This window comes from Rattus norvegicus, chromosome 20, assembly GCF_021556685.1.
Source record: "Rattus norvegicus strain SHRSP/BbbUtx chromosome 20, alternate assembly SHRSP_T2T, whole genome shotgun sequence".
NCBI classification, from domain to species: domain Eukaryota; kingdom Metazoa; phylum Chordata; class Mammalia; order Rodentia; family Muridae; genus Rattus; species Rattus norvegicus.
The window spans coordinates 6,625,001-6,647,960 of NC_141553.1; the positions used below are offsets into that span (position 1 = coordinate 6,625,001).

General features: G+C 48.1%; 1 protein-coding gene across 4 annotated transcripts in view; it reads right to left on the reverse strand.

Annotated features, from left to right (window-relative positions):
- Ilrun (inflammation and lipid regulator with UBA-like and NBR1-like domains) overlaps positions 1 to 22,960 on the reverse strand; it is a 66,215-nt gene that overhangs the window by 32,390 nt on the left and 10,865 nt on the right. For 3 of the 4 annotated variants that reach the window (XM_087596984.1, NM_001039607.2, NM_001410292.1), the window contains exons 2-3: positions 8,216 to 8,370; positions 45 to 242 (exon numbers count right to left, since the gene is read on the reverse strand). In XM_087596984.1, coding sequence (XP_087453110.1) covers positions 45 to 242; positions 8,216 to 8,306 — 289 coding nt within the window. In that variant the 5' untranslated portion in view covers positions 8,307 to 8,370. Of the gene's footprint in view, positions 243 to 8,215; positions 8,371 to 22,960 lie in introns of all 4 variants that reach the window. The other variant, XR_015644545.1, reaches the window with a different exon arrangement.

Below are 22,960 nucleotides of genomic sequence, written 5' to 3' on the forward strand. Positions count from 1 at the left end.
CTGCCTTAGTTCCTTTGCCCTGGCCTGCACGAGGACACACTCACCTCCATAGTAGAGTCCAGTAGCAGTGCACATCCGCCACTGTCCCTGGTACATTCCTGCTCTGCTGGGGCTGCACATCTGGACGCTGACATCTGCGATCTCTTGGGGCTCTAGTGATCTCACCATCACCATGTTCACATGTCCAAACTGGTCTCCCCCGACATATTTAAGACAAACCCCCGGAGGCCAGGCTTCTGCCCCTAAATTCAAACAAAAAAAGGAAAAATATTGTTAGGCAGTTATTCCCACTGGACTGGAGCATCTTCTCAAACTGTGAGAGAGGCCTCTTCACACACAGGCACAAGTCTGCCTATATCCCTCAACCCAAGGTCTGACCATTCAGCAAAGAAAACCGTGACGATGGAAGAAACGGTTCAGCAGGAACTTACTGTGAAGGCCGGATAGAGCCAACCTGACACACACACACACACACACACACACACACACACACACACACACACACACACAGTTGGGTGACCATGCTCATCATAAGCCCAAGAACATCCCTGGCGAGGAAGCCCAAGCCCACACCCAGCATGCAGCACTTTCATTCCGTTTTGAAGTGCAAGCACTGGCAGTCCAGTGGCGCACGCTTGTGATAACCGCTCTCAGGAGCCTGCCTGGTCTGCCACAGCAAGTTCCAGACCACCCCAGCTACACCCTGACTTTTGTTTTGAAATAAGGAGGGAGGGAGGCAAATAGTCTGCTCCCAGTGTTTCTAGAGACCAGAGGATAAAAAACGTTCATTTTCATTCCAAACCAGTGTTTCCAGGACAGGGCGTCTGTCTGTCAGTAAAGGACACAGGAACCTGAGTGTGAGCCCCAGAGCCCACATACAGAGAGCTGGCAGGGGCTGGGGAGGGGGTTCAGCAGTTACAGGACCTGCTGAACACCAAGATGACTAACATTTGAGTTCCCCGACCCAGGCAAATTCTACTCCGGTACGGCAGCTCTCCTGCAATTCCAGTCTTAGAAGAGTCGGAGGCCCTGGGTTCGGTCCCCAGCTCCGAAAAAAAAGAAGAAGGAAAAAAAAAAAAAAAAAAGAGTCGGAACACTCAGAACAAGCCGGCTACCAACGAGTAAAGATGTGAACTCAGGTTTGACTCAGAGACCTCCCTCAAAAAGTAATGAGTGCAGATTCCCAACATGAGCGGGGGCCTCTGTTAGAGTGTGCGAGCATAGGCAGCCAGCACCCACAAACACTTGTGCACACTTACAAAAATATGCAGACACAGAGACATGCATAACACATGCCTCTATAGCAAACACATGACAACATTAATATAAAAGGCCAGATGTAGTACTCTGTGCTGGTAATATCAGTCACAGGTGGAGAGTCTACCGGCCGGCCTACCCTACCTATCAGGTCACACTCAGTAAAGGGCTGTCTCCAAAAAACAGCAGGCAGTACAAGAGGCTGTCCTCTGACTTACAGGCACACAGCCCGTTCATGTTGCTCAGTTTATTACTTGTTTTCTGGGGTTCTAAATTATGAAATACCCAGGGGCTCAGAGACTGCTTAGGTCTCAGGTTCAAACAGCCAGGAGAAAATGGGAAGCTTGAATGATCTCCCACAGAGAGGGAGAGTGGGGACACGGAGGCCTCGGCAGCACCGCCTCCCTCTCTTCTAACTCCCAACGGTCTCATCTGGACTGTGCTCTTGTGCAAACTGTAAATGCATAAATGAAAATGAGAACTCTACATGCTGCCAGTCAAGGGCCGTAGGCAGCCACAGAGGAGTAGATGTGCTCTTGCCTGTGACTTACCTCCACCACGCACCCAGCAGTACTGTCCTTTAGTTTATTAGAAGACTTGTGATTGTTTTTTTTCTTTTGAGACAAGGCTTCTCTGTATAGCCTTGGCTGTCCCAGAACTTGCTCTGTAGACTAGGTTGGCCTCAAATTGCCTCTAGACCCTCTGTCTCTAGAGTGCTGGGACCAAAGGTATATATACAGTCCCATGCCCAAGTAAGGTGCTCCCTCTTTTAAAAAGTGTCTCACACTTACCATCCCAGCACTGAAAGAGATGAGACAGGAGGATTGTTGCCTAGCGAGTCTGAGACAAGCCTGGGGCACACTGTCAGTTGGTTGAGTGGTGGAGGGGAGATGCTCAGCTATTAAGAACAGGGATACTGCTCTTACTAAGGATTGAGTTATCTCCCAGCCTTGGACTCTAGCCGGACGGGAGTTAACATTTTATTCCGACCTCCTCAAGTTCCAGTACAAACCCACATAAAACACACACCTATGCATAATCTAAAAATTAAAATAAAAAACATTTAAGCGTAAAACGAAACAGACAACAGCAAAACACTAGTAATTTCTGCCAGCACTGAAGTAACACAGGCCCTCTAGAGGCTGAGTTTAAAAAGACTGCTGAATCCCAGGAGTTCAGGGCCAATCTAGGCAGGGACAAGGCATTAAACACATCCTAAACCATGGAGCCCGCCAGCCAACTGCTCTCTTCAGTCTAAAGGGCAACCAGAGCTGGCAGGGCAGTAGCTGGGACATCACATGGCAATGCTGTTACTCCACGGGGGCCTGGCACAGCTTACTGCTGTAGGTCAGAAAATAGTGGGTGCCTTAGAAATGTCAGTCTCATTAAAGACCAAGATATTCATATTCATTCTCTCTCTCTCTCTCACACTCTCTCTCTCTCTCTCACTCACACACACACACACACACACACACACACACACACACACACACACCCACACCCACCCTGTAATAATTTGGTTAGCACAAAAATGCTAGCAGGTCTGTTTTGAACTAAGAAAATATGATTAGCCAAGACTACGAGTGTGAAACTTGGCTGTCTTGTGTAGACACGACATGGCTAAGAAACCCAAATGGCTGAGATCCAGGGCTCTCGGCTGTGCACAGAACCGTGAGCTGCTACATCACAGGGAAATGCACAGGAGTAACCTCTGGGGTTACTAGGTAGGGTGGTGTCTCTGGACATTCCTGCTAACTGTGCCTGTTTGATGTGCAGCATGAAGCAGCTCTTGAAGAACACAGAGAAAGGGGTCCACTGCCATGAAGACCCAAGCGATCACCAGCCTTCTGAGCTTCCAGCGGTGTACGTCTGGCTCTCATAGTGCAGGGCTAGGACAGGTAATTCCTCAGCCATGCTTGATGGCACGTGCCTCTGATCCCACCACCCAAGGACAGGCAAACGGATCACAAGCTCAAGGCCTACTACCCAAGCTGCACAGCAAGCTGCTGTCCCTGACACGGATTCCCTAGGCTGCAGAGAAGGAAGGAAATATGAGAGCTGCCTGGGCCACCTGCTGAGCAGACCTGAAATCTAGATCTGAGAGTCTAAAAGAACTCTAAATTTGGTCTCCAAGACAAACTGGATAGATCTTTCTAGAATAAAATGGCCACTCAGGAGCTTTATGACCTTGGAAATTAAGTTCCATATTCAATTAAGGTGGCAGTATTCTGTCACCACAAAACAAACCAATAAGCAGCGAATCACATCCCACCATCCCGACACTGCCAATCGTGAGACAACAGCATCAGAAAGACCAAAACAAAGTAAAGGCATCCAGTAGCTCTAAGAAGCCTGGACACGACCACGTGTGTGTGGCTACAGGGGTTGAGATGTCTGGATGCAGCTCCTGTCAATAAAATGCTGACTGTCTTGTAAGTGCAGGCAGGAGAAATAGAAGGTGGGACATTGGTAGAAAGAAAGGATTCTGGCATAGAGTCAAGTGCAGGCAGATTCACCCTGGGCCATGGAGGAGGACAGATGTGTGAGAGTGGAGCAGAGTTGTAAGGTGACCAGCCGTGAGGCAGAGCATAGAATAAATGAGAGATTAAGCTATGAGCTAGACGGAGAGCAAGTCAAAGCTATGGCCAAGGCATTAAGTATAAAGCCTCAGTCGTTCTCTCTGGGATCAGGGGCGCAGCTTACAGGAAACACCCCACAACATGTCAGCGCAGAAGACAAACCTCCCCCACCTGACAAGGCAGCTACACCACGCTAAAATGTACGACATGAGCGCAGGGAAATAAATACCCTCTGGAAAGTAGGGGAGGGAGCTGCTCACTTAATGTCTGAAGGAAGAAAGCTGGGGTGGGAGGGGTACAGGTGAGCACGGACCAGTCTCACGCCCAGTTCCACAGGACACTGGATCTCAGCAGGGGAAGGCTGGAAACACTGCTCAACCTCCTTTCCAAAGGCAGCTCCATTTTCACCTCTAGGAAGCTCAAGAGTACCGGCATCCGACCCCGAGCTCTGAGAGACTAAGATGCTGTGGGTGGCAACAGACAGCTCTGCCTTCTTACTGGGGGTGTGCGCACGCCCAAGTGTGTATGCGAGGCCCCGGGCCTTGGGCATCAGGGTGAGCGCCTAGCCCGACTTCCATCTTTACAGGGAAGATTCTGCAGCAAAAGTCTCAATCCGGGCAATATGCACCCACATAGCTAAATGTCAAAAGGATGAATTTAGTGTATATGACGGTCAACTCTCGAGGGAAGTTACTGGGACAGCTACACGCAGTCACTGCCTAGCTCACCGGCTCTGGGTTAGTCTGGCTCTGCACTCACCTCGCTCAGCTCCGGAAATGAGGCGGAGACTGGAAGTGGCTGGTGCCTACCCCACTCTACACTGTTAAGACACAGGCACACAGGGTTGGGGATTTAGCTCAGTGGTAGAGCGCTTGCCTAGCAAGCGCAAGGCCCTGGGTTCGGTCCCCAGTTCCAAAAGAAAAGACACAGGCACACAGCATGATGCTGGGGAACCAGCCCACAGCCGTTGCCCTGGGATGTCCCCTACTCAGCTCCTCACCAAGTGGAAAGATTCAGGTTGCAGGATAAGGCAGCACGATATTGGCTTCAACCTTAGCAGAAGGACTGGTTTGTGCATGGCACCTTGAGGGATAAAGTCTGAAGCGACTGGAATTCAGACACAGGAGCTGCTTTTCACACACACAAGCACTGTGAGCCAACAGCAACAACCTCAACAGGTTTAGGTCAGGAGAAGCAGGCGGACTCCAGACAACCTCCCCACATCTGCAGAGCCATCTACTGAGAAAATGCTAGGCCAGAGGCTTTACAGAGAGCAAAACAGCTACTGTACGACAAGTGAGGTTTTGCTGCTGTCTTAGGACACCGTCTCTGGCTTAGGCTAGAGAGGCACTCTACTGCCTTCGTTTCCCAACATTGGGACTCCTAGCACACTCCGCCTCTGTGGCCTCCTGACTGCAGCCTTGTGACAGGCTGTGTAGCACAAGTCTACCATGGTGGCACCGTCGTCTATAATCCACAGTGAGGTCTCATGCAGTAGGAAGATGGCATGCTAGTCTGGCTACAGAGTGAGACCTTACCCCGAAGCAAATGTATACACCCCTATGAACAGCGGGGTAGGCAAACTCTGAGCTATGAGTCAGTCAGGGCTACAGAGTAAGACCTTGTCTCAAAACAAACAAATGGGGCTGGAGAGATGGCTCAGCGGTTAGAGCACTGACTGCTCTTCCAGAGGTCCTGAGTTCAAATCCCAGTATGTACATGGTGGCTCACAACCATCTGTAATGGGATCTGATGCCCTCTTCTGGTGTGTCTGAAGACAGCTAAATATAATAAATAAATATTTGAGAAAAAACAAACAAATGGCTGGTAAGATGGCAAAGTAGGTAAAAGATGCCTGAGCCAACCTGAAAACTGGAGTCAGTCCCCAGGACCCAGTGGATGACAGGAGATGGTGTCGCACTCGGGCATCCACAATATAAAAGAAATGACATAAGAACACGTAATTAATAATACGAGACTGGAGAGAGGCTCCGAGACTAAGAGCTCAGGCCTTTCCTGAGGAGGAGCAGAGCTCGCTGCCAGCAGCAGTCCCACGGCAGTCACAGCGGTCTCTAACTCCAGCTGCGGAGCCCGGCACCTGCTCTACCCTCCTTGGCATCGAACACGCATGTGCTGCTAACTAAACACCCACACACAGACAGCTATAAAATATATATTTTTAAAATACTAAAGAACTCACAGAAATACCATTTTCCCCCTGTATATATGTAAGGTACTGACATAACTTTAAAATAAATCAGTTTTTCAAAATCAAAATAATTCCAGAACACAGCATATGCTTAACTTTCAGGACCTGAGAGGTAGAACAGGAAGATGACCTTGGAGTCCCCTCAACAAAATGAAACCAAAGCTGGGTGTGGTGGCCCAAGTCTTTAGCCCAGCACTTGGGATGAAGAGGCGGGTGGATCTCTGAGTTCAAAGCCAGCCTGGTCTACAGAGTGAGTTCTGGGGCAGCCAAGGCTGCACAGAGATCCTGTCTCAACTGTCCCCCGTACCCCCTCCAGAAAAAAGAAAGAGGAAAACAAACCATAGAAAACTGACGCATGGTTGAAAACATTTTTAGTCTGAGACTGAGCTCGCACACTTCTGAGAGGATGAAGGAAGCGGAGCTGGGAGGAGCTCTGATGTAGTTTAAAGGAGGAAAATTTTAAGGTGAAAAAAAAATTAAGCAATGTAAAAAGTGAAACAAAACAAAAACAAAAAACCCAGACATTGGGTAAGCATTTAAAGACAACACAAGCCCAGAGAGTGCGAGCATTTCCTGTGTCAGAGCAGCCCCTGAGCTGAACAGGGGGGACACAGCTACGCTGCGCCCACCGCCTCTGCTCGGCTCCTCGGCTTTCCTTAGGGTCTGTGAACTAGACGAAAAGAGGACGAGCGGAACCTGCAAGGACAATGCTAGAGAACTCTAGTCTAAGGCAGGACTGACGTGTTCAACAGCGGCCAGTCTGGGCTACAAAGTAAGACTATTTCAAACAAAACAAAACCGGTCAGCCAGTTTCCTCATCACAATGAACTGCAGTACAGAGAACAAGGAAACTGGATCTAAAGAAAGGTACTTGGGGGGATGGGGATTTAGCTCAGTGGTAGAGCGCTTGCCTAGGAAGCGCAAGGCCCTGGGTTCGGTCCCCAGCTCCGGGGAAAAAAAAAAAAAAAAAAGAAAGGTACTTGGTCTGCTGGGGTCTCCGGCTTTTTAGGCCAGGCCACCTCAGACTGGTAAGACACAGCACAGCCCAGCACAGCTTCACTCGCTCAACGCTTTTTGCTGACCTTTCCAGTCCTCATCACCGAGTGGGACGACAGCCCTCAGCCTTACAGAGGACAGAGACAACTCACGGAGTGAACAAGGAAAGGTGTAATAGACATCGTATTTACCATGACCGTTCCGCGGTCACTGACGGGCAAGCCAGCAGTGTGCTTTACTTAGTGCTTTGCCTTTGCCATGGGTCGCCTATGTAGTTCTGGCTGATCTGGGTTCACTATGTAGGCCAGACTGAGCACAAACTTGCAGCAATCCTCCAGCTTTAACTCCCGAGTGTCAGACTACAGTTGCCTGCTACTGTACTTTATTATCACAACCCTTCTGAGGTCATTTCCACACCTCTATCCTATTTCTCAACGTGGTCTCAGCGCCTCACAACACTGCAGGTCAATCTGAGTTCTGTGGTAGCACTGACATGAGTTTGCATGGAGCAGACGCCACTGCTCTGCCCAACTGCGCTCCTCTAGGCCCAGAAGGCCCCTCTCCTCAGGTCTGGCAGAGAAGATGGGTTCACGAGAGCAGAGGTGAGATTAAAGTAGAACTCCAGGGCGAAAACAGCACCCACTGCCTAGTTTCTAGTGTAAACGAGAATTGGGTTTGTCTCTTTAAGACAGTTCACTGGTTCACTGTGCTGGTATAAGAAAATGTTACACACTGTGCATTAGAAAACTCAGTCACGGGCTGGAGAGATGGCTTAGCGGTTAAGAGCACCCAACTACTCATCCAGAGGTCCTGAGTTCAAGTCCCAGCAACCATCAGTAAAGAGATCCGATGCCCTCTTCTGGTGTGTCTGAAGACAGCTACAGTGTACTTAATGAATAAATCTTAAAAAAAAAAAAAGAAAGAAAGAAAGAAAGAAAACTCAGTCACACCAGGAGGTAGCACACCCCTTTAATTCCAGTACTCAAGGCAGAGGCAGAGGCAGGAGGATCTCTATGAGTTCAAGTACAGCTGGTCTACATAGAATAAATAGCCCTGTCTTGAAAAAACAAAACAAACCTTAGTGACAGCTGTAAGCTCCAACAAGCCCTTCTCTAACTTTTAAAACAGACAGACAAACGAACAATTAACATACAAATCCCCATTATATACTTACCAGAATTCTGAATCCGCCATGTTTTTATGAACTGGGTATCAGGGGGTATTGACTCCCCTTCTCCTATGGTGACATCTTCAACAAAGGACATGGAGGGCACACTGACATTCGGGCTCTCAAAGTCATAATAGGCGCCAATTGCCGCTTGTAAGTTCCTACAGGTAAAAGACAAGAGACTTCAGTGCACTCTGAGGATATTCTCTGAACTGTCACAGCGAAGGAAACCCTTTTTTAACATGGTCACAGAGGCAGGGGCTCCTATGATCTGGCCTTCAAAAGCCACCGGCCACTGCTGAGAAATAACTGGAAAAGCAGAACCAACAAACTTGTGCCACTTTCTCTTGAAGACATGGCACAGAGGGTGACAGACTACTGTGAACTACAAGAAGCACAGACACAGGATAGAACACCATCAACCAAGTCTCTCCAACACCAGACATGGTACAACCCCAGGATTTGGACAGAGCTAGGGAGATTACCACTCTGTTAACTTTGTTTTTAAAAGAATTATTTTTATCATCTTAGTTATGCATACAGGTGCATGTGTCTGTCCACATGTGTGTGTGTGTGTGTGTGTGTGTGTGTGTGTCCGTCCACATGTGTGTGCACAAAGCACTGAAGGTAACCACAGAGGCCCTGGAGCTGGAGTTATGAACAGTTGCAAGCCACCTGACACGGGTGCTGGGAACCAAACCTGGGTCACCTGAAGAGCTGCAAGTGCTCCCACCTGCTAAACCACCTCTCTATGCCCTCTATAAATTAAGAATAAAACCACAAAAATTGGGAGTGGTGGCAAATCCCTTTAAGAGATTAAAGTGCTCAGCACTTCAGAGGCAGGAGTCCAAGGCCTACCTTGTCTACATACAGGATTCCAGGATAGCTAGGAGAGACCCTACCTTCATAAACCCAAGTGAAACGACCCCTCAAACCATATATTAATTGTACATGTGTAAGTGTGGGTGTGGCATGTGATGCACACAGGTGGAGGTGGATCAGACTCAGGTCACAAGGCTTGGTGCCAAGCATTCATTCCTACCCACTGAGCCATCTCAATGGCACAAGTTCCACTTTTAAAACACTCCATTGATTTTCTTTTGAGTGTTCTAACTCCTCACAGCAGACATTATACACTGCCCTTGGCTATATTACTTTGACACTAGGTCTTAATATTTCTGTCAGGAATGAGTAGTCTCTGTCAGGACAGCTGAGTAGTGTAAGGTAAACAGGCCGCTACTTAACCAATCCCTACTGAGGGTTTCTAAACTCCATCCTTCCCAGGGTTCCAGCATCTATCACCCTGTATGTTATCTATGAGTCAGTCCCTTTACGTAGCACTTCTAGGAGGGTCTGGATCTTCACTGCTGGGTACAGCCTTCCTTCTGCATCTGCAGCAGACCTGCCTCCCTGTGCTGGGTCACTGACAGTTTAGAGTGTGTTTCTCTTGGCTGGGTGTGGTGAGTCAAGCCGGTAAGCACTCAGGAGATGAGGCGAAAGTAGCAGAGTTTGGACCTAGCCTAGCTAAATATGGTGACAATATGGTGACCGTCTCAACAGAAATCTTTCTTTTAAGAAGTGACCACTTTTTTACATGTTTAAGAGCTGGGGTGCTAGCAAAGAACTGAGATTCAATTCCCAGAAACCACATAGCACCTCATAATCTGGACCCCCTCTTCTGAGCTCTGAGGGCACCAGGTGTACATGTGGTGTACATACTGTACATATGTGGTGTACACAGTGTACATAATCTTTAAATGTTTGGTAGGGATTATTACTGGGGCTGAGAAGTGGTTAGGAGAGTGAAGCACTGATGCTACACAAGCGAGAGGCTGTGACTCTGGGTCCTAGAACCACATGCAAAACCAGGCATGGAAGCCGGAGACTTCTCAGGGTGAAATTCAAGGTGAGACACCTTGTCTCTAAGAGCTAGGTAGGGTTGGGTATGATGGCACAGGACTTTAATTAGCACTTGAGAGGCAGAGAGGCAGGGAAGATTTCTGTGAGTTCAAGACCAGCCTGGTCCACATGGCCTGAGGTTCAGGCCATCCAGGGCTACATAGTGAGACACTGACTCAAAGCAAACAAAACACTGAAGAGGGACAGCCATCTTCCTACCTCTGGCCTCCACACAGACCGGCATGCAAGGAAGACTATTTGTCAGCTAGGGAGGGTGCACAGCCTGTACACCCTAGAACTCAGGGAGTGGTTTAAGATGCTAAAGAGTTCAAGACCAACCTGAGCTACAAGAAACCCATTTCAAAACAGAAAAGGAAAAGGAAGAAAGCAAAACGCCTTTGTAACTTCTTTCTCAGAAGAGCCACTTGGCTAGCTGCCCTTAAGGAGCCCAGCACACAGTGCAGAGTCCTCCCAACACAACAGCTCCCCGTCAGCGCCGGTTCAGCGCCCCAGTGCCAGAAACCAAAGACCACAACGGCTGTTTAAACAGAGACCAAAGGCATTCTGGTGATGATACAATAGGCTTCTCTTCTGTCTTACGTCAGGAAGCTCACAACCAGTTCTCATAGCAGACAACGAGCCATCTGCATGCCTCTCAGCACAAGCCACTGCACGCCATGGAGCCAGGGGGCTGGCTTACCACGCACAAGCACAACAGGAAGCGGCCACAGCATGGACACTAGGAGCAGCAGATCCTTTCTGACTAGGGCCTCTGTGCCCGCTTCTCCAGGTGTTTGCAGCTGCCAGAAAGGCAGGCTATACTTAGAGCAAGGATCATGTGATGGCGGCGCGTCCTGCTAATCAGTAAGGACTGGAATTACGGCACCAGCTGCCCGCCTGAACCATGTGCTTGATGAAATTTACATGGAGCAGAGCTGGGCCAGGAGCCAAGCTGCACCTGTTCACTCCCTGCTGCATACAAAGGCTTGGACTTTAGTCTTCCCACCCGCTTCCTTCTTAGATAACAGTGATCAAAACCCGTAAACAGTGGCTGGCAAACCTAAGGTGGCCCACAATAGACACCAAGGCACGTCAGCATCAGCCCTACCCTTAAGGACCGACAATCAGGTGTGAGAAAAATTAGCTTACTTTCAATTGGCGCAGCATTTGAAAACATTTAGTAAAAGTTGTGTCCATTTTTTTTTTCTTTTCTTTTTTTCGGAGCTGGGGACCGAACCCAGGGCCTTGCGCTTGCTAGGCAAACGCTCTACCACTGAGCTAAATCCCCAACCCCGTGTCCATTTTTAAAATGAAGACCATTTTCTGCCTCCTTCGTTCTCCTGCAAACAGCCTGCACCGTCTTCTGGTGCAGACTCTCCTGCACATTCAGGAGAATAGCAATTCCCAGTCATTTGTGTCCGGTCTTACCAGTGGGTGTGCCATCAGGTCAGCCTCCCTGAGCACTGGAGATGGAGCACTAACTAACAAGAGCAAAAGTCACACTCTAAGCAGAGACACTTGCTCCCCTTCCTCAACCTCCCCAACGCCCCCAATGCATCCCACAGCCAAGCAAGCAAAGTGCTCCCTCACCCAGGCCTGCTTGGTACAGGTACTTCTGCCAGAAAAGGCCAGGGCCCTCTTAAAGCCTAAACTTACAATGAGGGGTGAACTGGATCAAGCAAATCACTTCCTAGACACAGGCAGAAAGCTGACGGCAGCACCAGACACAGCCAGGCATGCCTCCTCAGGGCCCCAGTCAGATTACTGCTCAGACCCTGGGCCAGCAAGGCCAAGACGAGATCAAGCAGCTCCCTCCCATTCAGTGCCAGCATGTATGCTCCGGTCTCCCGACAGCACATTCTGCTGCTGCTGACCAGAAAGGCAGAAAGCCTTCAGTACAAGTCCATTCAGTTAAAAACATTCTCAAGAAGCTGGCTGTGGTGGCGCACACCTTTATCCTAACTGGAGGCAGAGGCAGGTGGTTCACTGAGTTCTAGGCCAGCCTGGTCTACAAAGAGAGTTCTACGACACCCAGGGCTGTTATACAGAGAACTTCTGTCTCGGGGAAAAAAAACACAAACAAACAAAAAACAAAACACAACAACAACAACAACAACAAAACCCCACAAAACAAAACCTGACAAAGGACGGATGGGCAGCGGGGAGAGCGGGGAGAGCGGGATACCTTACGGCCCTTACTGTCTGGGATCTCTACCATGGGACGACTGAAGTGCCACTCTGTCACTACCACAATACACTTTTTTCCAGACAGGGTCTCTTTATGTGACCCTGGCTGTCCTGGAACTCACATAAAGAGACCAGTTTAGCCTCCAACTCAGAGACCCTCTTGCCTGAGTCCTAAGTGCTGGGACTCAGTACCAAGAAGGTAGGAGACTACCACAAGTTCAAGGACAGTCTATAGCAAAATTATATCCTTCACTCCCCAAAAAAATTAGAATTGAAAATGTTGTGTGAATTTGGAAAACTAAGCATGTGCTCACATGATTGCGGTGAGTGTGCCGCCAGAACAACGTGAAGATCAGAGGCCACCTTGTTAGACCTGTTCTCCCCAACACCCTGTGACTGCTTAGGAGCGGTTACTCAGGGTTGAAGACATGGCTCAGTGGTTAACAGCACTTGCTGCTCTTCCGGTATGTCTGAAGACAGCTACAGTGTACTCACACACATAAAATAAATATTTAAAAAATTAATAAAATAAAAAAGAAATAAGAAGACCAGCTGTGCATTGTGGTGCATGTCTGAGAACTCGGTAGATGAGAGGCAGAGACAGATTAGGGGTTCAACATTAACCTGGGCCACATAAGACCCTCCTGCTCTCAAGTACAGGGAAATTTAGACTGACTAAAGCAAAGGAAACATTTAGCCCAACACAACATGGCAGTTAATGCCTGTAGTCGCAACACTCAAAAGGCTAAGGTGGGAGGACTGTCAGCAGTTTGGGGCCAGCCTGGGTTACACAGTAAGTTCGAGGTTACTAGCTTGAACTATGAGACATGAGCCCCCCAAAAAGGAGAGAGAGGATATGAAGGGGACTGGGAAGCTGGCTCACTGGGTAAAGGCCTGATGGGCCTGACCACTGGAGTTCTGTCACTACAACCCAAAGAGCAGAAGGAGAGATCTGCCTCCTGACAAGCTCTCCTCTGACCGCCACAGTAGCTGTGGCCACCATGTGTTCCCACACATGCACACACAGTAAATAGCAGGGGGTAGGGACAGAAAGAAAAAGAGAAAAATCTAAAGAATTAAAAAAATACTATTCTTTGGCCAAGGGAACAGCTCAGGCTAGAGTGTTAAGTACGCACACGGCCATAAATTTCATCCCAGGCCTGAAAAACAAGCACAGGGCCACTAATCACAAAGCACTCCCTCCAATGATGTCCTTTGCAACTGTACGGATGGTCATAGCCTGGCATCGATTGCCACACTGTGGCGCTCCTGATGAAGCACCCACTTTATCCCTGTGTCCTTTGCCCTCAGACCCACGCCAAGGCACACTGCAAAGGGACATTAAATCACTCATCAGCAGACCTTCGCTGGCCAAGCCTCATGTTTGCTTTCTCTCAAGGGTAGGAGGAGGAGTCTGAGGAGTCTGAAGGCTCTCCTCATTCCTGTGAAGATGGAAAAATAGGGCCGGCTGGCCAGAGTTCAGTGCTCTGGAAGCAGGGATCCCCAGAAGGACCCTGAGTCTGGCTCAGTCAGTCCAGATTCACACTGCTAACTATTGTGATGAATTTGCACATGGAAGCCGCATTGTTATAATAATTTATTGCAATGTAAAATCCCCAGGCTAGGACTGTGTGTGCTGCGGTGTACTTCACTGTGTACTCAAGAAGAAAACACCAGGAGGACAAAGGCAGACCGTGCACTGGTAACCTGAGACTGCACTCTGCTGAGTCACTTCCGTCATGGACCTCATGGACCTCTGCACCCAAGAACTCACGTTTCCGTCAAAAATGCAGGTTTAGAATTAACTCCTTGTTTTGGTCCCTGGATTTAACTTCCTGAAATGATTTGCAATCGTGTCTATGGTAACTACAGTTTCTGGAACTGCTGAGACACTGAGGATACACGAGAATGTGGGATACCCCAAATGCCCCAGGATGACAGGGCGGAGCATGTTCAGACAGCACTCCTTACAAACACCTTTGGTTTGTCATGAAATTCAGACAGTGAGTAATGATATGATCAGATAAATCTGCAATTAAGTAGAGCTTCAGACTGATCTGATCCTCAGACTGTCAAAGAGTTGTTTCCTAGTTTAAAAATATAAAGAAATCTTGGCTTTGACTTTTTTAAAGTTGCCCAAAAAAATATGAATATGTATTCTATTCTACAATCTAGCTGTTACTGCTGTAGAGATTATGAAACAGGGCCGGAGAGTTATGAAACAGGGCCGGAGAGATGGCCCAGCGGTTAAGAGCACTGACTGCTCTTCCAGAGGTCCTGAGTTCAATTCCCAGCAACCACATGGTGGCTCACAACCATCTGTAAGGGGATCCGATGCCCTCTTCTGGTGTGTCCGAAGACAGCTACAGTGTACTTATATAATATATGAATAAATCTTTAAAAAATAAAATAAAAAAAAGCTACTTTAACAGGCACCTTTAAAAAGGTTGGACGGAGCGGTACAGGACTTTAAACTATGAATCTGAGCCCAGCCTGGTTTACACAGCAAGCTACAGACCATCCAGGACTACATAGACTGTCTCAAACAACACAAAAACAAAAGCCAAAGTTCCATACAGGGCTGGAGAAGAGTTAAGAGCATTTGCTGGTCTTGCAAAGAACCCACATGGGGGCTCAGTCTGTAACTTCAGTCCCAAGCCTCCAACGCCCCCTTCTGGGTTCCCAGCACTGCATGCACACGGTGCAGAAGCCATGCACACAAACATTATATACAAGAAGATCACAACCATGGTACCTCTAGGAACCACACACCCTCAACTGGCCTTCATGGCTCTGGCACTGAGTGTACACATCAACAAGGACATGCCCCCTACACACAAACATACATACACTGGAACCATCAAGATGGCTGAGCAAGTGACAGCATCTGTTCCAACCACGGTGGCCTGAGTGAGATACATGAAACCAGAGTGTTATCCTCTGACTCTACATGACAGCCTTCACACACATGTGCACACACAAATCTATGCACTAAAGAAATAAATGGAATAAAACAAAAAATTAAATTAACAGCTATATACTAGACAGAGAGAAAACCGTACTGAATAAATTACATGTTATCAGCTCAGCAGCCTGATCTTGGGTCCCTGGGTCCCACAGGGATCATGGGAACCAAGTTGTCCCTGACCGCCATAAACACACCAGGGCATGCCACCCAACAATAGCGAACCTTTAACGGGTAGGGTATTATAGGTTGGTGCATTCTTAGCACTGCAAATGCAGCAAAGATGTAATGGGATCCGATGCCCCCTTCTGGTGTGTAAGTGTATATGCAGGCAGAACTCTATACATAATAAATAACTAAATCTTAAAAAAAAAAAAAAAAGGACTAGAATTAAAAAGAAAAAGAAAAATTACTTTTCTTCACTTAAAGTAAGGACTCACTAAATGAAGAGCCAGGCAGTCCTCGGCTGAGACTGTCGCTTTGGGCTGCCAATCCAGGAGTCCTTGTCATTTTAAGAATAGATTGAGTTGTAGAGGTGACAGCCGTGACCCAGCACACAGGAGGCTGAGACCGGAGAAGCTGAGCCACTGTGATGCAGTCTGGGTGACACGGTGAACTCCAGGCCAGCATGGGCTAGACAGAGGGAGACCTTGCTAGTAGAACAGAACGACCCAGAATGGGGGTATAGTCTATGCTGCAAGCCCATCACTGAAAAGGTGAACTCAGCAGGCTCCAGAGTTCACAGCCTGTACAACACAAGGAAGGGAAAAGGGAAGGGAGATACCTTAATTTCATAGCAGGTATGGTGGTGCATACCTGGGAGCCAAGGAGGATCACTGACTTTGAGGTCAACCTGACTAAAAGAGACAGTCTCAAAAGAACCTACTGCCATTACCCCCAAAAGAGAATCAACTTTAGAGAATGCTAGTTTTACTTCAGGTTGACTGGGCAGTCATTTGAGGAAGGGAACCTCATTTGAGAAGATGCCTCTGTAGAACAGGGCTGTAGTGGGCAGGCCTAGAGGGCATTCTCTTATGACTGATAGAGGAGGGCTCAGGCCACTGCGGGTGGGGCCATCCCTGGACTGGTGGTCCTGGGTTCTATAAGAGAGCAGCCTGAGTAGGAAAGACATGGTGAGCCAGCCAGCCCGCCCCACTCCACAGCCTCTACACAGCTCCTGCCCCAGGTTCCTGCCCGGAGTGCTTTCAGTGATGAGCTGGAAATACACACAAATGTGAGTGAACACTCTTTCCTCCCCAAGTTGATTTTTTTTTTTTTTTTTTTGGTTCTTTTTTTCGGAGCTGGGGACCGAACCCAGGGCCTTGCGCTTGCTAGGCAAGCGCTCTACCGCTGAGCTAAAACCCCAGCCCCCAGGTTGATTCTTAGTCATGGTGTTTCACCACAAAAACTAAACCTAACCCTACCCCAGACTGCAGCTAACACCAGAATGAGAAAGGAGCCATCTGATAAGGAAGTCAGGCTCATCGTGGATGCTGTGGGCTGACAGGCTGCTGAGGCTCTCTCTGTTCCCACAGGTAAACACGGCCAGAGTCAAACATTCAACCTCACACAGCATTTGCTGTACTGGAAGACAAACAGCTAGCCATCATTTCTAACAACAACAACAACATCAACAACAACAACAACAACAACAACGGTTCTAAATCTAATCACAATGCTGCAGCTTATCAGCGGCAGTGAGTGAGCTTAAACTGCACACATGCTTAAACATACACATGCTTAAACTACACACATGCTCAAACACACAAATGAACGAACGCCTGGGGCTGGAGAGCATGGTACGGGGTTAAAGCACTAGTCACTGTTCAGGAACCCAGGGTTGGTTCCCAGCACCCACATGGTGGCTCAGCCCTCTGTAACTCCAATCCTGGACATCTGATGCTGTTCTGGTCTCCTGGGGCTGCAAGCACGTACACACACACACACAGGCAGGCACATACACAAAGTGGAAGAATAAGGGGGGGTTCTGGCCTCCGAGTGTACCAGGGACACACATGCACACAGAATGCACATAAAAAGAGCATTAAGGTGAGGAGACGTGACAACCAAGCACACCTGATCCTCTGTGAGGGAGAAGTGGCTGCTGCTTTGGATGTCTGAGACAGGTCTGCTCTATAGCTCAGGCTGGTTTGCAATTCCTGCTTCAGCTTGAGAATCGTGAGGAAAATTACGGGTTTAAAAACAAAATTGATGCTGGCTGTGAGCCTTGGTCCCCTCCTGTAATCCCAGCTCAAGGCTGCTGAAGGGTCAGTGTAAGGCTAAGGCAACCTTGGGTGCACAATGAATTCAAGGCCAGCCCAGGCCACAAAGGCTATACACATCAGAAACCCCAAACCGTGCAGACGATGTGTCAGCGGGCACTCTGGGGACAGCAGGGGCAGGGACAGCGACTGGCCTGTGCCCGTGCTCCATGTGCTGACGATGGACAGAGGTCCTTGCCCTCTCTGTGGGGCGCCTGAGGCTCATCACAGGCGCTGAGGAAAAGAGAATTCATGACGTCTGTCCGTACACTGGTCATGGGAGCAAGCCAGCAGCAGCTCTGGAACACAGTATGGCAGATATTCTCAATCTGCACAAGTTACCACACAAACCAGCAGCCTACTGCTAGGTACCTACCTCACGGAAACTCTAAAAGTCGCCTCTACTAAGTCTCCATCATTTATTCAACAGAGCTAGTGAGAGCTGGGGCTGCTCAGTGGAGAGCATGTGTGAGCCCTGGGCTCCGTACCTGGCACACAAAAAGCAGGTTGGGTAGAAAGGACAGGAAACAATGAAGAGTGTGCAGTGTGTCTGCCCACGTCCACACATTCTCCACACAGACAAGGTTTCCCACCAATGAAGACAGATGGACCAACACACGCCAAGATAAGCATGAACTTAATAAAATCCCATCCAGAGGAGAGCCAGCTACACGCTCCACTGTTGTTCTGAGGCATAGCCTGCAATCTGTCAGCAATGGGGCAGAGGTAGGAGGACCCCTGAGTTCAAGGCCTACTGATTGAGTTCTAAGACAGCCAGGGCTACAGGGAGAAACCTCGTCTCAATCAAAATAAAACAACTTAAAGACGACAAGACCAAAGAAATCACCCAGACAATAAGAGCAAAATAAATAATTTTATCAAGAAGTACAAATGGCCAGGCCAGGTGGCACAGGCCTGTAATTCTCCCCACACTTAGGAAACAACGGAGCCAGTCAGAATGACCAAAGTTCAAGGCCAGCCTGCTCTTCAATGCCAGCCAAGTCAGGACTGCATTCCGAGAACCTGAATAAAATCATCCTCCTTAAAGAAAAAGAAAAAAAAAGGAAAAAGACAGACAGACAGATGTGGTAGGACAGAAGCCACTATGGCAGTATATGTGGCAGTACATCCACGCTAGCCCAGCATTTGTGTGACAGGAAAATCACCAGTTGAAGGACAGCCTGGACTATAACATGAGGGGACTCAAAATTGAATAGGAAATTCCCAAGGCCAGATGGCAGGTCTACCAAGGCTGAGCAGAGAACACGCTGGGGACTGAGGTACAGTCCAGCCAAGGGCTCTGGAGTCAGAGCAGCTATCAGAGGCTTCCAGAAGGGAGAGATCATGATTCATTCAAGGAATCAAAACAATTACAGTATATCAAGATCTAACCAGGCCTTCAAAATACTGAGAAAAATATAGCCAGCCTTCCAATGAACCGCCCAGCCAAACTCCTACCAATTATGGGTCAGAGAATGAAAGAAGTTGCTTCAGAATGCCAAAGTCTCCAATATTTCCACTGCACTTTCAGAAAGGCTAGCTTTAAGGGGATGGAAGCTTTTCCAAGAAATGTGCTCAATCTAAAGAAAAGAACCCCAGGCTGAGACCCATGCAGCAGGCCTATACAGCTCAACTACAAAGACCAGTACGGAACTAAAGCTCTAGAAGCCTTTATTTTATTTTTTGAGTAGGTCTCTCTCCCTCTCCCCATGCTGGCATCAACTCACAGAGAACGACCGGCCTCTGCCTTCTACCTGCTGGAATTAAAGGCATATGGCACAGTGCCTGGCACGGAATGTTTTAATGTTTATTTTTAATGTACACGGGTGTTTCTCTCATGTACGTATGTGCAGCATGTGTGCATTGCCCACAAAGGCAGAAGAGGCATCAGACCCCGGCATCTGGAGTTAAACAGCTGCGAGCCACCATGCAAGTGCCAAGTGCTAAGAATCCAGCCTGGGACCTCTGTAAGAACAGACACAGCCTTTAACCACTGAGCCAGCGCTCCGATCTCTTAGAATACTTTCTATTTTAAAGCATGGGAGGGGGTTGGGGATTTAGCTCAGTGGTAGAGCGCTTGCGTAGCAAGCACAAGGCCCTGGGTTCGGTCCCCAGCTCTGGAAAAAAAAAAAGATAAAGCATGGGAGAGGAAAAGGGCTGACAGAACAACGCATCTAATGATACTGAAAATAAATACACAGCTGGAAGGAACAAAGGTATTTAATTGAAAAGGGAAGGAAGGAAGGAAGGAAGGAAGGAAGGAAGGAAGGAAGGAAGAAAGAGGGGGCTGGAGAGATGGCTCAGTGGTTAAGAGCACTGACCGCTCTTCCAGAGGTCCTGAGTTCAAATCCCAGCAACCACATGTTCACAACCATCTGTAATGAGATCTGATGCCCTCTTCTGGTGCGTCTGAAGGCAGCTACAGTGTACTCATACAATAAAATAAAAAAATCTTTAAAAAAAAATAGTTTAAAAAAAAAAAGACAGACAGACAGACAGACAGACAGACAGACAGACAGACAGAAAGAAAGAAAGAAACCCAGCCAAACAAAACACATAGCTAGAGCAGGCGGAGGTGGCACACACCTTTAATCCAAGCAAAGGCAGCAGGATCTGAGTTTGAGTTCAAGGCCAGGCCCAGTTACAGGACAGGTAGAACTACAAAAAAGAAACATGGGGGGTGGGGGGAGGGAGACAGACGACATCGGTAGATGCTACCACCACACGGCACAAACCTACGGATGTCACACCATACCCTATTATAACTAATCTATTAAAATGGAATTTAAAAATGGCTGAGGGCTGGAGAGATTGATTAGTGGTTAAGAGCACTGACTGCTCTTCCATAGGTCCTGAGTTCAAATCCCAGCAACCACATGGTGACTCACAAGCATCTGTAATGAGATCGATGCCCTCTTCTGGTGTGTCTGAAGACAGCTACTGTGTGTGTGTGTGTGTGTGTGTGTGTGTGTGTGTGTGTGTGTGTAACAGCAAGTGCTGAATGCAGCTCTTTTTCTTACTGTGCAGATACCTCACATAATCTGAAGGAGAAAAGCTATCCTGCACAAGTCACAGAAACATACAAACAACCAATAAAAACACAGAAAGATCCACAATCTCCTGCTGCTCACTTACGTGTAACTATCCCCAGTGCCCCAGACATCTTCTGGCCTCGACTGGCACCTCTAAGATACATTCATACAAACACACATCTTTTTAAAAATAAAATACAGGATGCACAGACATACACACAGACAGACAGAAACCACACAAATTAAACCTAGTAGCATTTAAGAAAACAAATAATAGAACAGCAAAAAAGTTCTGATCAGCCAGAGGAAAAAAAAAAAGGCAAAAGTCTTAATGATTTTGAAATCCAGATGGCCAGTGCATAGACTGTGCATCCTCTATTTCTTCTGCGTATGTAAGAAAGCCATGATACAGTACACTGGAGGCAGGAGAAGACAAGAGGACCAGGAGTTCCGAGGCTGCCTTCAATGCAGTGAGTTCAAGGCAGCCCCAGGCTACATAAGGGAAAACAGAATGAAAGAGGAAAGAAAGCAGAGAAACAGCCACCCTGCATATAAGCAACGCACTGAACCACACTAGCCAATCAAGGAAAGCTCAAGTTCTCAGAAAGCAGGCTCTCGAACTGCCTCGTTACCAAGATGAACTGCAACTTCCTTCTGGGAACATTCTTGAGAGCCTCTAAGATGAGCCAGATGTGGTGGCACACATCTGTAATGCCAGGGTTCAGTCAACTGAGGTGGAATGATGAGTAGTAGGTCAAGGCCAGTCTCGGAAACAGAAAACAGTGGCCACTCCTATAAACATGGAGGAGTTCAGTGTGGTTGTACACATCTGTAATCCCAGCACTGGGGAAGCAACCAGAGGCAGAATACTGCCAACTCCAGACCAGTCTCTACACGGTGAGTCTGCAGCGTATCACACAGTGGGTTCTGGGCAGCCAGGAGCACACAGGGAGACTAAAAACAAGTGTCTATGTAAGTCATGACAAGACAGAGAGGCTAGGCAAGGTAGCAGATACTGTGTAATAGTTAAAAATGGGCATGCAAGCAACACATCACAGAAAATGCTACTAAGGAAACCCAGTCGTCCCTCAGTGTCTGAGGGCTCGGTCTGGACTGCTCCCACCCCCACGGACACCCAAACTTGTAGCTGTCCAGGGCGAAGAAGCACAGGACTTTTATGACTACAGAGTCCCGCCCGTCCTCTTTTCTGGATCCTCAGCAGTGAAAAGCACGTGTTAAAATATATTGTCAATTCCACATGCATGGGAGGCTGGAGATGGCTCAGTGGTTAAAAGCACTGACTACTCTTGCAAAGGACCTTGGTTCAATTCCCAGGACCCAACAGCAGCTCAGAGCAAGTTCCCATGTCAGGGCATCTGATGGCCTCTTCTGACCTCGTAGGACATCAGACATGGATACACTGCAAACACCAAATACTCAACGCACAAGATAAACACATTTTTTTTTCGCTTGGTTATTTGAGACAGGGTTTCTCTGTGTAGCCCTGGCTGTCCTGAAACTTCCTGGCAGATGTAAGTCTGCACGCACTCAGTGCAGATCCACCAGAGCTCGATGCTCTGGTCCCTGTTAGATGTGAGCTAACAGGAAGTTATAAGGCACGTGGGACAACAACCAGCCCCTAAATAGTTAAAGGATGTGTTTCTGCAAGGAAGAAGCAAAGTAAACACCCAGTGGCTGCCTTACTTTGGAGGATGTCTGTCTGTCTTACTTTGGAGGGTGTTTGCTAGCTGAAGTTTAAGATTTTATGCAATAGCAGGGCAGGGTGATGGCAAACATCTTTAATCCCATCACTCAGGAGTCAGAAGCAAGAGGATATCTGTGAGTTTGAGGCCAGCCTGGTCTACAGAATGGGTTCCAGGGCAGCCAGGGCTGAAATAAACCCTGTCTGGAAAAAGCAAAAACAAACTTTAAAGCAACTTGAGAATTCAGTAGTTCAAGCCCATCAGAACATTAAACTTTCCAGCACCAACACCATAAGCACAATAGGACTAGCCTAAGCCAACACAGTAAGCACAATGGGACTAGCCTAAGCCAACACAGTAAGCACAATGGAACTAGCCTAAGCCAACACAGTAAGCACAATGGGACTAGCCTAAGCCAACACAGTAAGCACAATGGGACTAGCCTAAGCCAACACGACTAGCCTAAGTCAACACAGTAAGCACAATGGGGCTAGCCTAAGCACACATTTTCACCCCATTCCTGCTAACGATTGAAGGACCGTGATGTGAGTGCAGAAGAGAAGAGATACAACCTTCCCTAACGAGCATGGCTCAGCAGTCAAGAGCGCTGGATGCTCTGGCACAGGACCTGGGTTCAGAAGTTTAAACATCCTTATAGTAGCTGAGGAGCTGATGGCTTCTTCTGGCTTCCACAAATACTGGGG